The 17,517-nt window shown below is 42.7% G+C and overlaps 1 protein-coding gene across 3 annotated transcripts in view; it reads left to right on the top strand.

Moving 5' to 3' along the window:
• The window catches only part of PTPN14 (protein tyrosine phosphatase non-receptor type 14), a 180,900-nt gene that overhangs the window by 74,260 nt on the left and 89,123 nt on the right, over positions 1–17,517 (top strand). For all 3 annotated transcript variants that reach the window (XM_045452537.1, XM_045452538.1, XM_045452539.1), the window contains exon 3: positions 10,146–10,315. In XM_045452537.1, coding sequence (XP_045308493.1) covers positions 10,146–10,315 — 170 coding nt within the window. The remainder of the gene's footprint in view (positions 1–10,145; positions 10,316–17,517) is intronic.

The raw sequence follows: 17,517 nt of genomic DNA, 5'->3' as shown, positions 1-17,517 counted from the left end.
AAGGTGTAATTTTGTCTTCAAGATATGCACGGGTGAGTAGGGGAATCCAGCATTTAAATAAGCAGTTAACGCTGAATGCGATCTAGGGGCGCCTGGGTGGCTCAGTCGGTTAAGCACCCGACTCTCGGTCTTGGCTCAGGTCGTGATCTCACGGTTCATGAGTTTGAACCCCTCATCAGGCTCTGCGCTGACAGTGTGGAGCCTGCTCAGGATTCTCTTTCTCTCTCTGCCCCTCCCCACTCTCTCTCTTTCTCTCAATAAATGAATAAACTTAAAAAAAACAACAACACAAGATTAAATGCAATCCATGCTAAAATGCAATGCAGGTGCAGGCCGGAAAGGCGGTAGCTCTTCTTAGACTTGTGCAGTACACAGTCTGTGCTGCTGACCACTGCGACCCCGGGGGGAGGAAGTTTCAGTGAAGGATGAACAGAGCCGTCACTCTCTGAACGGGGACTTGAAGGATGCACAGGACTTCAGCAGGTGGCAAAGAAAGCAAGGCCATCCAGGGCCAGGGGAACTGGAGTCTTGAAGATCCAAGGATGCAAAAGCAGGTGTCATTCTTTGGGGCCAAGAAGGCATCTCTGTGAATCCCCAGGCAGAGTCTAAGGTGCATGCGGAGGCGGGTCTGGAGATGTGGACGGTAATAATTACTCTCAGCAGAGTATTGCTTCTCTCAGTGAGAGGGCAAAGGTCAGACCCGGATTGGCCCACAACTGTGTTGTCACAAAAGACAAAGCAGTGAAGTCTAGATTCTGCTGTCACATGTCTGTTGCAGTGTGATTGATCTTCTAATGCGAAGGTGGGGTTGACATTTAATGCTGGCTTTATTTTGACATGCTCTAAATGGGTGCATTCACATTAGAGCAAATCACTTTCTTTTTTTTTTTGATTGTATGCCTTTGTTCTGTGACAGATGACATGGAAGGTATGGCCTTTTGTGAAACAATGCTATAGCTACTTTCAAATGAGAGGATGAGATCACGCAACCTCCTACTTTGTTCTTCATTTGCACACACACACCTGGAGGAGGAGTGCATTCTTTCCCCAGAAGCAGGAGGAGGAGGGGATGGACACGGGGTCTGCTCTACTCGCTTGACTTTCTTTTTGTATTTGGGTCATTTTCCAAGTAGAGTTGATGGAGCTTGAGAGGAGAAAGTGGAAATCTATCTAAAATACAACAGAATTTTGAGTCTTTATTAAGGCTTGGAACTCAGATCTGGTGGGTATTTGGCTTTGCTGTTAGAAGGATTCTGTAGTTGGGGTGCCTGGGTGGCTCAGTCAGTTAAGTGTCCAACCTTGGCTTAGGTCATGATCTCACAGTCTGTGGGTTCGGGCCCCACATCGGGCTCTGTGCTGACAGCTCAGACCCTGGAGCTTCTTCAGATTCTGTGTCTCCCTCTCTCTCTGCCCCTCTCCTGCTTGTGCTTTGTTTTTCTCTATCTCTCAAGAATAAACATTGGGAGGCCTGGGTGACTCAGTCAGTTAAGCGTCTGACTTGTGCTCAGATCATGATCTTATGGTTCGTGGGTTCAAGCCCCACGTTGGGCTCTTGTGCTGACAGCTTAGAGCCTGGAGCCTGCTTTGAATTCTGTGTCTCCCTCCATCTCTCACCCTCCCCTGCTTGCACTTGTCTCTCTCTCTCAAAAATAAATAAACATTAAAAAAAATTTAAAAAAGAATAATTAAACATTAAAACCAAAAATTTAGAAGTGTTCTGTAGATGTATCCTAGACATTTTAAGAGCTTTATCTTAGGAAAAGAAAATTAACTTTGATTTAATTCTTGATCTACATTAATTATAATTTGTGTTTTGCCACTTCATTTAGTCATTTTAAAAATGGATTTTATTTTTTAAAGCTGTTTTAGCTCCATGGCAAAACCGAGTGGAACGCAGTGGATCATACCTCCTGCACCGCCCCCCCCCACTCCTATCCCCTCCCCCACACCAGAGTGGAACATGTGTTCCAGGCGATGAGCCCACATTAACACATCATCATCACCCTGATCCGTCATTTACATTAGGGTTCACTCTTGGTGGTGTTCATTGTGTGGGTTTTGACAAATGTATAATGACATGTATCCATATGGTAGACTTTATGAGGCTCACATCTGGTTTTGAATGTATCGATGTGCTGCCATTTCAAATGGCATTTAGAGGACCCAGACCTGGTTCGTAGGGTCAGCAAATACAATCAAGCCCCAAGGGAAGCTGAACATGAGAGGGTCCCCGATCCCAGAAACCCTAGAGCTTAGAGAATAGGACAAACAAGAAACAAAGCAAAGGGAACAGTCCGTGCTGAGGTACAGAAACAGGAAAGCACGTGGAATTTTCAGGGAAGGGCAGAGTTCATTTTGCACTGATCTGTTTGTGTGTGTGTGTGTGTGTGTGTGTGTGTGTGTGTGTGTGGAGGGGTGTGTGGAGAGGTCATGGCAGGGAGGGTAGGAGTGTAGAAAGGCAGGCAGGAGACTGCTTTTGAAGGGTTTGATGTATCTAGCCAGGGAGTTTTAACTGGATCCTGTAGGACATTGTGTCTAAAATGTATCACAAGAATAATTAAAATAAATCTCCAACTTTTAATGTCACATACTGTGCTGAGTGCCCTCCCCATATCAGTTCATCTGATTCTCATTTCAACTCTGTGCGGTGGCTTCTCTGGCCGTCTCCATGTTACAGACGGGGCGATCACAGCACAGGATGACCTTCTGGCCGTGACTGGGCTTGTCCTCAACCCCAGGCAGGCTGCCTCCACTGTTCGAATTCCTGGGCATGTGTAGTGGCAGAAAAGGAGTGTAGTAAAATGCTTTGGGAAACACCTCCATAAATGCTATTTTTTTTAAAGGTGTCAAACTCAGTGTTTCACAATTATTTTAGCCTTCTAAAATAATCCTTCTAAATAATAGCCTTCTAAATAGCCTTCTAAAATAAAGCCTTCTAAAATCCTCTTTGAATTGTTTGGAGAATAAAATGCCGCCGTGAGATGGGGAGACATCTAAGGACTTCAAGGCAGAGTGTGACTGACATGAACATCTTGCATTTTCGGAAAAGAACCAAATAGCAGAAAGAGAATGAGGATTGGGGTGACAGGAAGACAGAGATGCTAGCTGGGTGAACTTAACAACCTGGCTACAGGAAATAAAATGAACTCCTTAGGAAAAAAATTTTTTTTTAATTATTTTAAGTTCAGAAAAAAAATTGGGTATGAATTTCTTGCAAGGAACTTTTATTAAGGGAAAGACATAAGATGACAAGGCTCAGAATATAGTTAAAACACGTTTGGATTAATGGATGTCACCCATTTCTCCAAATGAGATGTTAGGTGGAACTTAAGTGGAAAAAATAGAGCTGTTATGTTTGCAGAGGGGATGGTTATCTGGAACCCCGGTTCCTTGTGCCCTTCCTACCTTCCAATACAGTTTGAGAATCACTGACCTGGGATAAGATAGGAGTAGTTAACATAATGTGTCTTATGACTAATTCTCACATTTTAAAAATAATTGCACAGAGAAGCAGCAGGTTTCATAGCTGTGAGAACTGCCTGACTTTGAGTCCTGCCTCTGCCGCTTATCACCAATGTAATCCTGGATGCTTACTGAACTGCTCTGTGCCTCAGTTTCCTCATCTGTAAATGGAGATGGTAAAGTAGCAACCTCCATGAGTTGTTGGAAGGGTTAAAAGAGTTAGTTTTGTTAGTTGTTAGTATTACAGAGCCTGGCACTTGGAGGCACTCAATATGGCAGTCTTCTCTGTGACACATCACATGGGCTCTCTGGACTGTGACACAACCCTTCCAAAGATGGGGCTCTGACCCTTTTATAAATCTGTTGGTTTCATTTTTAGATGGCTTGAATTATTAGAAGCCGTGATCATACATTGAGCCAAAACTCTTTCAATTCCTTGAATAGTTATTAAGACTGTATAGTCCACTAGGATAGCCACTGGCCACATGTGTCCATCGAATACTTGAAGTGTGGCTAGTTTGAACTGAGATGTGCGGTAAGTATGAAAATACACATCGGAGTTTGAAGATCTAGTATGAAAAAAAATTTAAACTATCTCATCATTTTTATATTAGTTACATGTTGGAAGCCTACTGTTTTGAATACACTATTTTATTTTATTTTATTTTTTTTTAAATTTTTTTTCAACGTTTTTTATTTATTTTTGGGACAGAGAGAGACAGAGCATGAACGGGAGAGGGGCAGAGAGAGAGGGAGACACAGAATCGGAAACAGGCTCCAGGCTCTGAGCCATCAGCCCAGAGCCCGACGCGGGGCTCGAACTCACGGACCGTGAGATCGTGACCTGGCTGAAGTCGGACGCTTAACCAACTGCGCCACCCAGGCGCCCCTTGAATACACTATTTTAAATGAAATTTAAAATTAATTTTATTTCTCTGTGCTTTTTAAATGTAGCTGTTAGAAAATTTAAAGTTGAAGATGTGGCTTACATTATGTTTCTACTAAACGGTGCTAGGAGCGGCAAGGAGGCCATGTTAATAGTAATAATGACTATCAAGAATTTTATTGGAATATAAAGGATTCTAATAAAATATAGAAATCTGCTAGAATTATTTTCTTGAGGGATACTCCTGACTCTGCTTTTAATTAGAGAATCATAAATGGAGGAAGAATAAGTAATTTCACAAAAGTACCTTCATAGTTAAACTCTATTCAAGACAGAGAGTCTATTCTTGAGAATGCTGAATTCGATAACTCTTGGACCTCCCTTAAGACTAGACTGACAGCTCTGGTTTTTAAAGGAGCCTAAAAAAGAATCCCTGATCATTTCATAGGGTGGGTGATTGTCCTCAGATTTATCCCCTTGTTCTTTTGCAAATTTATATTTTCGTTTGAACTCAAAGGTGATTTATGCCAAGCTGTGGGCCACAGTAGGAATGTCCCACATTATGTTATTCTCATAACAGCTAGAGTTTATAAAAGATACTGAATCTTGACTAGCTTAAGTGCACTTACATTAAGGATATATCTATGGTCTGATTTTATGCTAATCTTTTGGGCATTGGTAACAACGTAATGTGCAATTATAAGAGAATTCGGTTAAATGGAATACTTCATTTCCTGGCCCTGTCTGATAATAGTGGAAATTGCTGTGTTTTGGAGCCTGCTTCACCTCATCCATATACGTTTGTATTTGCAGTGGACTAAAATAACATTGATTAAGAATCAGCTGAAGAAGACTGCGGGAGAGATGTCTGGTCTCTGAATTTTGTATTGCTTTTTGTCTGTATAAAGATTATAACGTGAAATCTTACTAGCTTAACGTCCGTTCTCTGAGGCAACCTGGCACCCGTGTCTGGTTTCTAGATACAAGAGACTGTAGGTGAAGTAATTTCCCCCGTCTTAACTCGTAAGTCTTCATCTTTTTGTATATTTTGAGTGAGCTGTACAGCCTCAGAAGAGTGATTTTTTTTTTTCTTGGTTATGAGGTTTGCTTCTTGGGTCGATGTGACTCTGCAGTGTCTTTTCCTCTACTTTTGTGAAAGATTGGCTAGGAAAATGAAGGGGGTGCAGTTGTTAATTATAGACGTGTCAGTTCCAGAAATCCCAGACCTACCCAGAGTAGAGGTTGATTGCACACAAGTTGTTTTTTTACAGTCATCTGACTGATGTATAGTGGTTTATTTTCCAAAGCCGTTGGAATGTAATAGCGTGAAGTGCCGTTTCAGAGCCTGCTTATAGTCATCTTTTGAAGTATTTTCCATGCCTCAGTGAAAGTTTTAATGCCTGTATGTAATTCCTGTATATTTTATGTGGAGCTACACCAACTCTCTGTTTCTTAATTTACAACTGAAGCACTGGGTATGACAGGCAACCAATTACAGCGTAATGCAAGATATTTTAAACGTTTGCTTCTGGATGATTAACTCTCCAAAACGCTTGAGATAAGATCATGGATTTAATCCCTGGCCATTGCCAAGACTGCATCTGTAACCCTTGCAGATAGCATGAAAGATGCGTCTTTGGTCACAAAACTGGAAAAGCAAAATCCTCAAAAAGAATCTTCCCCTAGTCACAGCTAACGTGGGGAATTCCACTATCTCTGCAAATAAATGAACAAACAAATCAGAACACCCCCAGACTATTTTTAAAGGCCTTTATTCACTAGAATCTTTTTCCTGGTGCTTGGATCTTAACTTTGGCACTAAAATATTCACACACAAATCTGCCGCTTAAGAAACTAGCATATTTTTGAGTGCGCGCATACATTTATGCTTCCTGTGTTAAAATGAGAAACTCCAAAGCAAATAGACCAGGAAACTACTCTTATGAAAATGTCATGTTAGTGCGTCTTTCCTTACACTGTTTCTTAGTAGTGCATTTTTAGTCATTGATTCACAGATGGGGTTCCTCTCCCTGGGCACCGGTTCGTCTGTCTTCTTTTTTCTTCACTGCAGTGAGCTCACTGCAGAATTCAAGGTAACCAGACCCATTTTCTAAAGAAAACTAGAGAAATAAAATGGGATTAATAGCTCACCCAGAGGTATTGTGAGGGTTCACCAGACCTGGCTGATGTTTGGAGCTTCAGAGATTAAACAAAACTGTTTGGGGGTATGTACTCGGGCAATATGATGGGATCTTTCTGGCCACGGAGGAGGTGGTTTCTGTTTCGAATCATCTACCACATTCTCCTAAATCATGGGGCAGTGGTTAGCAGGGAAGCTCAGCTTTCAGAATTCAGCTGGAGTTGATGGCAAGTCAATTATGAACCAGCCTGGTGTGGTCTCAGCTGGGCCTGAGGGGATTAATGGTCCCTTGGCTAATACACAGGAAGTTGATTGATGCACTTGTTGGTTTAAGGGAGAGGTTAGTTTCTGATGCTATTTCCTGAGAGGCACTGCGTAAGATACGGCAGAATAAACTCGTGCTGCATCGTGAACTTAAATAGAGCAGGCTAAGAACTTTGAGACAGAGTCTTTCTCCTCTGTTGAATACTCCAGGGCAGGGATATAGCTAGAGGAAGAATGGGGTGGGTGTGGCAGGGTGGGAATAGAGAAGGTGACTTTGGGCATAGCTTCACAAAATGGTGTGGGGTTAGGGATCTCGTAAATGGACTTGCCTTCCCACCAGATAACTGAATTCAGCACTTAAAAAAAAAAATGTTTATTTGTTTATTTTGAGAGAGAGAGTGCGCTGGAGAGCATGCACGCGAGCAGGGGAGGGGCAGAGAGAGGGAGAGAGAGAATCCCAAGCAGGCTTCGCAGTGTCAGCATAGAGCCTGATGTGGGGCTCGCTCTCACAAACCGTGAGATCATGACCTGAGCTGAAATCGAGAGTCAGAGGCTTAACCGACTGAGCCACCCAGGCGCCCCTGAGTTCAGTGCTTCTAAAACTGGTTATTCTGGCCTCTTAGGTAGGAACTGTATCCTCCAGGTTACCCGCCTCTCTCAGCTCTGCCTTATGCTGGACACCCCATTTCTTGAGTAGTAATATTGTAGTAATATAGTTACTCCATTGGATAAATGCATGGTAGCTCACTTAGGTAGTCTGTGTCCTCTGGGGGGGAAAAAAAACCAAAACTCTTTTTTTTTTTTTTGGCAAAATTGATTATAGGATGTTTATGCATTTAATGTGGACCATTTCTAATTTGAATGTTACTAATTTGAGTGACTGTTGTAATTTGAATGAAGTATGATCATGAAATTATACCCTCTAATGTCAGGACTGCTTTTAGTGAAAGTTAATAAATCATGGCTGGCCTGTTAAGCAACTGCAAAGCTTGTCCCTCCCTTTCTCCACCCAGGCTTATAAAAGGGCTTCTTTTCCAAAGAAAATAACTATTACGTAGCATGTCACTGTTTATATATTACCTCATTTATTATATGCAGACTCATTCCTAGCCACCCAAAATGCAGTGACATACCCTTACACAACACTGTGTCCATTTGGAATTCAGTATAATGCAGAACTGCCTTGGGCCCTTTTCAGACGGTCTGTTAAGTACCCAGATTGCCTCATTTTAAGGTTAGCTTAAGCCTACATCATAGATCCCCTAGGACAGCGTCAGAACGATGTTCCAGTGTCCCATAAACACCTGTAAGACTAAAGCACATCTGAGCGGAGGGACAATTTTGTGATGATTTTTCTTCTTACATCTTTTAGGTTTTTATGTTACTTACGGGCCTTCCAGCTTCTACTCTTGCCTGCTTTTTTTCATTTATCTCCAGGTAACCTCTATCCTCTAATTCTGTGGTTCATAGGCATGCCAGGAGTGCTATGAAAAAGATTTCTTGAGGCTTGCCTGCTTTCATTTACCGATGGTGACGATGATTGATAATGATAGTAGCAGCCACAGAGAAGACCATTCCCGAAGCAGTTAATTTACACGTGCCATGCGCACAGTGGACAGACACGATGTCCCTGATACCCCTCACAGCCTGTGCATGATAGCAGTACAACCCCGTCTTATAGATGGGAGCTCTGACCCTCTGGAGCCTCAGGAATTTGTATAGGGTTATTAGGACAGTGAATGCAAGCCCCCGGAGGTGGATAGACTTCACAGCTCGTCTTCTTTCTACTCAGCCACATTTCATTTCCTCTACATCATCAGTCACCGTAGAACAACCACCAGGCTCACCGAAGCTGGGAAGTGAACAAAATAGGGTCAGAATTCAGGCACTTTGTCCAAGTTGATGGAGCTATAACCTTGGTTCTGTGTGTTGGCATTCTGTTGCTCAAGGGATGCATAGATTGCTTATGTGAGCTTGCCCTTTAAAACATCATGGAGTAGGGGTGCCTGGGTGGCTCAGTCAGTTAAGCATCTGACTTCAGCTCAGGTCATGATCTCATGGTTCGTGGGTTCAAGCCCCATATTGGGTTCTGTGCTGACAGCTCAGAGCCTGGAGCTTGCTTCGGATTCTGTGTCTCCCTCTCTCTCTGTCCCTGCCCTGGTCGTGCTCTCTCTCTCAAAAATAAATAAAAACGTTTTTAAAACATCATGGAGCAAAGCTGGGGAAATCATTGCTCCCATCTGAAAGTACATGCATTTGAAAATATCCTTGAGAGTGTTTTGGTCTGTAGCCTTAAGTAGGCAAGGACATGCCTGGTTTTCTAGGGAAGTCAGAATCAAGACTTCTGGTACAGATTTTGGTAGGGTTGTGGCAGGGATTGATCTGTGATACCGCTGATGGGACAGCCAGCTGGAGTGGGAACATCAGCACAAGAATGCCTTTGGAAATTAAACATCGAAATGAAAACGTTCTTTTGAAGGCAAATTTCCAGGTGTGCTGTAAACTGTGCTAAGCTATAATTGAAATATAAAAGAAAATTTCAAAAGCGGTGATCTATTTTTTGGTGATTGTTGTGCTAATCCTGAAATCCTAGTGTGAATTAATACAAAGACAAGATTGGATGCATAAAAGTACCTGTTTTAATCATTTAGCACGTTGTTCAAAACTAAACTGGTTGAGGCTTCAAGTGTAAGGGTGAAAATCTTACTTTCATCTATCAAATCCCACCATAATCTGCCAAGAACAGCCACCAGGGGCTCCCCTGGCAGCTGCGAAGACATCCTTCCATTCTCAAAGCTTGATATGGGGGAGAGATTTGCTGCAGTTCATGTATAATGAAGTGGTCGAGGCTGATGTTTTTGAAAGTACTTCATTAAAACTCAAAAGGAGTGAATCAATTTTCCGTTGAAATCTGGTACTGTATGGAAATATCCTGCAATGAGGAAGCTTTCATTTGGCAGAAGGTTTTGTCTTAGGAGTTGAGTACCAAGTTACTTTGCAGCAGGTGCAAGAACTGTGTTTGCCTTTGCCAGCATGTTCCACTTGAGATCACGAGGCATTCAGAAGCCACAGGAAAGTCGGCCTTGAGAGCGTAGGAAAAAAGCCAACCCTGTCCCCACCCCTGCACCCCACCCCCTTCCCAAACACCGGTGCATCAGTACCCACATGTACCAACAGCAGCGATGGCTATGGATACTATATCGGATAGCCCCTGTGGATTGTGTGCATGTGGTTTCTTTTGGCCTGTCCTAAAGTCAGAAAGTAAATGCTGGATCCTCGTGTCCGAACTGGGAAACCAAACGTGGCGTAGGGCGTCAGAGTCTTGCTCTCCTGTGCAGTCTTGGGGGTACCCCGGATAAACATAGACTGATGCTATTTTACTCTTTCGTCTAGACACACTACTTTGGCCTTTGGTTTCTCAGCAAGAGCCAGCAAGCACGATGGGTGGAGCTGGAGAAACCTCTGAAGAAACATCTGGACAAATTTGCTAACGAGCCTCTGCTTTTCTTCGGAGTCATGTTCTATGTGCCAAATGTGTCATGGCTTCAGCAGGAGGCCACAAGGTAGGTGCATTTTTTTTCTGGGTTGTGCATAAGGGCGTGGATCAACTGTGAGGCTTCAGATGAAGTAGATGAGCTGGCTGATTTGGGGGGTGTGTAGGTGTAGGTGGGTGTAGTGGGGGGGAGGGTAGAGTAGTTGGGGATTGTTTACCAGTTGCTTCGCAGCTTTAGAATCGTTGTTTGAATCCATGGTGCCAACCCCGGTGGTTCCCTATGATGCTAGTCAGGTAGCAGTGATCCTGAGCCAGTAGAGCATTGTGCCTGGCAGCATAGAAGTATTAGTTGGAGTCTATGGGTAGAGTAGATGGGCTAGAATTTAATAAAGAATTAACCATCTACGGGGCGCCTGGGTGGCTCAGTTGGTTGAGCATCCAACTCTTGGTTTCGGCTCAGGTCGTGATCTCACGGTTTGTGTGTTTGAGCCCCGCATCGGGCTCTGTGCTGATGGCATGGAGCCTGCTTGGGGTTCTCTCTCTCTCTCCCTCTCTTTCTTCACCTCCCCTGCTCGCTCACTCAATCTCTCTCTCTCAAAATAAAAAAAATACGCATAAAAAAAAAAAGAATTAACCACCTAATACTTCTTTGTTCTACTCTTGCCCTTAATATGCTCCCAAGCAAAATGTAGCATCAGACTTTGGATTTGAGGATTAAAAACATAACTAATGATGGGAGCAGAGTTGAGGAGAACGTTGAGAAGGGTGAGAGTTTTGCTTGTCCTGGGTCACAATAGGAGGAGACAGGGAGCCGTCGGTAGAGAGGAGACCTGGGATTGGTCCCACCCTCCTGCTCATTGGCTGTCTTGCCTGGAAGAAACCACCTGCCATCTGTGAAGTGGTATTTTTCCCTTATCTGTAAAGTGAGGGGTTTGCATGTTTCTAAAGTCTCATAGTCAGTGATTCCATGAATGAAGCAGTTGGTGTTGGTTGGTGTTAATATGGTTCGGTTATTGGTAAGAGTTTTCCATTAAAATATGCGGAGGGGTTGTCTTCTCATCAAATGGTTCTTTCTGGTAATAAGGAGAATTACATCAAGCTTCTACTTTCCACGTTTTTCTTGGCTCATGGCATTCAGAGTACTAGGAAGCAGTACCAATAACACACTGCAAAGTAGGAATATTGTATTTGATTATTGCATGTGTGGTTTCTTAGATTTAAAATTTTTATTTTATTTATTAAAAATTTTTTTTAAGTTTGTTGATTTGAGAGAATGAGAGAGAGAGAGAGAGAGAGTGTGTGTGTGTGTGTGTGTGTGTGTGGAAGGGGGAGTGGCAGAGAGAGGGAAAGAGGGAATCCCAAGCAGACTCCACGCTGACAGCAAGGACCCCAACTTGGGGCTTGATCCCACGAACCCTGAGATCATGACCTGAGCCAAGACTGAGAATCGGATGCTTAACTGACTGAGCCACCCAGGTGCCCCAAGATTTTAAAATAGGAAGCACTTAAAATTTTTATGTCCATTTTAAGGTGATAGTTTCCATCTTCTATTTTTTTTTTCTTTTTAAAATAAAAACTATTGTTAAATAGGTGGTATTTCTGTCCGCAGAGGCCATGAAATAGCTCACAGCCTGACCAGAAAACCTGTGTTCCATCTTTCAGGTATCATTCATTTGAAGCACTTGGTTGGAAACTGTTATGCACTGTTTTCCGTTTTTTTTTCACTTATGTCGTTTCTTTTCTGTGCACGAAGTTATTAACTCCTCCAAATGGGACAGTTTCCACTGGCTTCTGAATCTTCCTTGACTACTTTACACAGTGTCGGGAACACAGCATTAGGTTAATAAGTACTTGCTGATTCATGGCTCTTGGACTATGAAATGCAAGGCAGTGGGTAACAAGGAGGAAACGCAGACTATAAATTAAAACATATTGGGCAAAGTTCAGTCTGTAGGAAAAAAATGAAGTGTTGTTACTCTAGACAGACTTATTCTGTAAGGTCAGTTGTTAAGGAGAAGAAATTGAAATAAAAGGTAAGGGACTCAGAAATTGTCCTTTATGAAGTTAAAAAAGGTTGTTTAAGCTTAGAAAAATGAAGGCTTAGGGCCCCTGAGTGGCTCAGTCAGTTAAGTGTCCAAGTCTTGGTTTCGGCTCAGGTCACCATCCCGTGGTCTGTGAGATTGAGCCCCACGTCGGGCTCTGCACTGACAGTGTGGAACCTGCTTGGGATTCTCTCTGTCCCTCTCTCTTGCTCTCTCTCTCTTGTGGGGGGGAATTCTATGTTAACTCTGGAGCGCAAAATTTGGGCCAATAATAAGTCAAGTGCAAGGAGTTGAAAGACTTTGGTTATTTGGCTCAACATAAGAACACAGTTTCTAATAAGTAAAGCCATAAAAAGGTGGCACAAGCACACCTATAACAGGGTGAGTGCCCTAGTTTATGGAAGTGCTGTGGCACTGAGTGGGTAGATGGAGTGGTGTCTTGGAGAGGAGACCGCCATATTGGGTAGGATGTTGGACTAGATCAATGGTTCTCAAACAGACCAGGGCTTGCTATATTGTAATTACCTGGAGCATTTATTATAAATGTGATTCTAGGGCTGTAACAGAAGTCTAAATTGAAATGTCTAGGGCTGTGGATCAGGAGTATATATTGTTGAAAATAAATGATATTCTTCGGGTGGTTCTGATTTTCATCCCGACTTGGTAATTAACAAATTAGTTAACCTCTAAAGCTCTTTGCGGTTTTAGATTTTCCAGGTAAGTAAACTTAATGCCAGATTATTTGACTGTCAATATTTGCATTCACAAGCTGAAACAAAAAGTGTTTTAAATCTCAAAAATTCGAGTTATAAAGTAGGAATTTTGATGGTAGGGGTTATTGAGACTGGAGATTCGGTAGGACTTCTTTCCTTTTCCTTTAGAATTTCTTTTTTGCTCAGTTAGCTTGGTTCATTTAAGATGAACTTTGATAAGGAGAGAATGAAATCTTTTCCAACCGAGGTTTTTGAAGCAAACTCTGTTATTGTCATTTGATCAGAAAAACTAACAAAGAAAACAAAATGTTGAAGGACATTTTTTAGGCTTAAACATGGAACTAAACTGTATATATGTTAGGTATGACCTTCTCTTTATGGCAAAGAACGTTTAAAGTTAGGAGCTAGGTTAGCATGAGGAGTTGGGGGTTTTTGGTTTTGTGGGGTTTTTTTCCAGCATTACAGAAATTTTTGTTGCTCCAAGGAACCCTAAAACTGGAATGTGCCAAGGGACATCAGAGCAAGTGAAAGACTTTAGTTGGGGAGATGAGAAAATAAGCGAGAGAAGTGGTGTAAGTAAAGAAAGGAGAATTGATGGAGAAGGAGGAGAGAGAATGACATATACTTGGGAAGTGACCCAGGTGTGATTCGTGAGCTGTACCATGGGTTGTAGGCATATAGACTGGAGTGCAAAGGAGCCCTGGTTTGGACAGAATGACATTTTAAAATGAGCAAGGTTCCTGGGTTTGATGTTGGACACAAATAAATGAGCTGAACCCAAGGTGAAGAATGCTACTAGGGCTCCTTAGGAGCCTGTGGGGATCTGAGCCTTCTTGGGAGGTTTTAGAAGCATCAGGGTCCAAACTGAATACTGAAACTGTCTTCCAGGCAGAGCAGCCAAGGAGAAGCAGCGGTGATAGGGCAGGATTCCAGAGGAATGTTTCACAGAAGGCCCCAACAACATTCATTAGGAGCGGGTTAGTGACTAACTCTTAAGCCATTTGCTGTTGCCCGTGTTACCAGGCGTCTGAGGTAGAGATGTGCTGCACCTGGGATCTGCAGTGTCTGACACAAAACAGTTAGTCTTTGTGATGCCCCGCAGAGTAAGATATTTGCATAGATTAGAAATAGGAATCCGTCTTTCACTGTGGGCAAGCCCTCGGAGGAGGCAACCATTCAGCCATCTGTGCTTAAAAAGTAAGCCTTTGTCTGGAGCCAACCAAACTCGTTTTCACCCAACACATGTTGGCAAAGGTTTGGCTACTTCTATTTGAGAAGAAAACAGGTTCTATAGCATTAGTAGGGCCCGGCCATGTCTTCTTTCTGAATAAGGAAAAAGAATTTAGAATTAGCACTCTGGTTGTTTGGGGGGATGGGGTGTTTGTGAACGCACATATCTCAACATACATAGCAGTGGAAGGAGGATGTATTTAAAAGTTTGTGCTTCATTTCTTGTCCCCAGACAGTTCCACCCTTGAAAACTTGCAGGTTAATAGAGTCCTGGGAACAGCACAACAAAAATTTGAGAATGATGTTGATTGCACACTGTTCAAGAAGGTGATTTACTTAATTCAAATGATCAAGTCCATATTTTTTTAAGTAGAAAATTGAGAAGCTCTTTTTTTTTTTTTGACATTAATTTTGACATACTGTGTCTCGTCTCATCTGGATATGATTTTTGGAGAACAAATGTCTTCATAAGAGAAGGAAAGCTGCCGAGGTACTATGATTGAGTTGGAGAAGAAATGGACAATTCAAGCCCTACATTTAGGTGATAATTAAACAAGAAGGCAAAAGATATCAGAAGGAGAATTCACATAGGCATACACACGGAAGGAAAAAAATCTCAGTATTCTTACAGAAGTGCAAAAAAGCTGATACAAAGGACACTAGTAGACAGATGGAAGATGAGTCATGAAACCATAGGAATTAAAGAGATTAAGACCAGGGTTTGTTAGCCCCACTCCAAAGTGTAAGATACATTACCTTTGAGCTTTAAAAATGTTAGTTTTCCCACTTTGGTTAAAATGACTCAAGGGATGGGACCACTGTAATTTTTTCCACTTTGCTCCCCCTATTCCTTTCCACCAGCTCTGCTGTTCAGTGAAGGGACTCTTGCTCGCGATTCCTCTCTCCCCATTATGTTCTCCTCCTGACTCAAAGGAAAGATTTTTGTAATGTGTTTTAATGATTTGCATAGCAACAGGCTCAGTATAAACAGAGGGTTTTCAGATTTTTCTGGCCACAGAAAGAAGAAAGATGGTTTGTGAGAGGTGGAGAAGTTCGTCGTCAAACAGAAGGATACTTAATAATAGCAAGGGGAAGCCAGAAGAGTGCTGGCCAAGGTTACCGCTTTTAGTTTCGCTCTGGGGTTTTTCCAAGTCTTCTCTCCAGCGAGGAAGCTCCTGTTTAGTTTTTTTTCAATACAAAAGAGAAAATGTTGAGAAGAGTAATTTTTTTCAGGGTGAATTTAGGCTGCAAAGTGTAAGTTGCTGACCCTGTGGTTTCTAAAATTTTTAATTCTCAGACACTTTTCCTTTACCAAAACATGTTTGTCTTTGCACTGCTCACTGTTGAATGGTACATTTGCATGGTGCAAAGAATCTTCTGATTGTCCTGATGAAATCAAATGACCTTTCCTTCTTTTCCAGGACAGGTTTGTAGCCTGCCTGTTGGGGGCGGGGGGTGGGGGGTGGGTGGCTGCCCACCCTCCTGGCTGTGTAGAAGCAAAACCAGGAAGCCAGTGCTCTAGCCAGCACAGCTGCTCCCCTCGCCAAGGACAGGCTTAGCACATCTGGTACATCCAGTGGATATTCCAGGGCTATGGGACCTGTTCCAAGCTCCCTCTGTCGAGTGGGTGCTTCCTCTGTGTTTTCTGAGCTTCTCAGCCTCACTAGGGCTCCCTACTTCTAGGCTCATGGTTGTGTGCAGCTTCTCAAGTACTGGTCCATGAGGCTGAATGCTAGCCCGCTAGGTTTGGCTTCCCATTATTATCAAAAGGACTTAGGAAGTACTCGATCTCTGCTTGGGCCCATATAGGGCATTCTTCAAGGTTAAATGAAGTTCCTGCCTGGGAAGAACTTGCTGGACGAGATGTCATTCCATTAACTGGGAATAAATGCCCACGTTGAAAATTGCACTGTTTAGGTACTGTAAAGGGGGGGGGGGTGCGTTTCTTCGTGACAGTGAGTGACAAGGGAGTTAGGTTAGTAAGTTTTTAGACTATCATGGGGGCTCTTTCCCTCCAGTTACATATTTGGGCATATGGCATTGATGGCAAAGCCAAATTAGTTGAAACCTTACAATTCCCATCAAGGCCAAAATGGTATTTTGATTTTTTTCTTTAACTAAGTTTCAGGAAGTCGTTCCAGTGACCTTACAAAAGCTTTCTTCACCTTTCCTTTCTTGTAAATACCAGTGCTGTCCCTGCTTAGGCTCTTGCAATGCGCCTTGAGTGCTATTGTAAACAAGTCAGCGTTCACCCAATGTTTAAAGTGTCTCTTTTAAAAGCTCTAATTATGGTAATGTTTCCATTTCCTTCTACAACACCATTTATTTTGTTCCTCCGGTTCTTTGAGTTCTTTTATTATTTTGAAATGTCATTTTAATGGCTATTTAAAGTTTGCCCTTGGGCTGGGAAATAGGGACTCCCTTCAAGTCAGACTTAAGATTCAGCATGAGTCCGCCTTAGATAATATAATTTGCTGAGAATGGCAAATCCTCTTCTGGCCAGCTCCAGCTGGTGAATGGGAACTTGTTTTCTCTCTCTCTCTCTCTCTCTCTCTCTCTCTCTCTCTGTCTCTCTCTTTCTCTCTCTCTCTCTCTCTCTCTCTTTCTCTGTTGATAGTTGAGAACAGAGTTGTTTCTGCCAGATAATTTTAGATATTTTAAGATGCCATTGATACTAGGATTTAACCTTAAACATTCTTCTGGGTGGGTAATGTATCATTTAATGGGATCAAGAGAGGAAAATGGCTGTCTGTAATAAGCAGAGAAGTCTTGAAGGGAAGAACTGCTCCCCAAAAGATTAGTTGATGAAAATGTTAGTTGTCATTTGCGCTATTTTGCATTTCAACTATTATGAAACACCTTTCCCTGTTAGGCACTTTGCCAGTCAGAGAGAATGTGAAATGTACACATCTCCACAGTCCCCCTCTTTTGCAAAGAGCTGTATCTCCAAGCAGCTTTTAATTTCATTTCCATGTATTTGATTTATTGCAGTTTGAGTTTGGCCTTACAGCGAACGTTGCTGACCCTACATACCTCCTGGAGAAGGCTTTCTCACTGTTTTGGTGAAAGCCAGAGGGCCTGGCAAGACTCTTTCAAAACCAGGGCCAGCTTCATGGGCCTGTGACCTGTGCAGTGAGTTACACAGCCCTGTACTCAGAAAGGCCGTTGCCCCTGGCTTAATGCTCTGCTGGGGCCCTCTTGGAGTTGCTAACAATTTTTGAACCACGGACCCAGCATTTTTATGTTTCACTAGACCCTGTGAGTTATGTGGCCAGTCCCGCCCAGGA

The sequence above is a fragment of the Leopardus geoffroyi genome, chromosome C3 (genome assembly GCF_018350155.1).
Source record: "Leopardus geoffroyi isolate Oge1 chromosome C3, O.geoffroyi_Oge1_pat1.0, whole genome shotgun sequence".
NCBI classification, from domain to species: domain Eukaryota; kingdom Metazoa; phylum Chordata; class Mammalia; order Carnivora; family Felidae; genus Leopardus; species Leopardus geoffroyi.
Note: the sequence above shows the minus strand (reverse complement) of the source record. Positions and strands in the feature narration are given on the sequence as shown.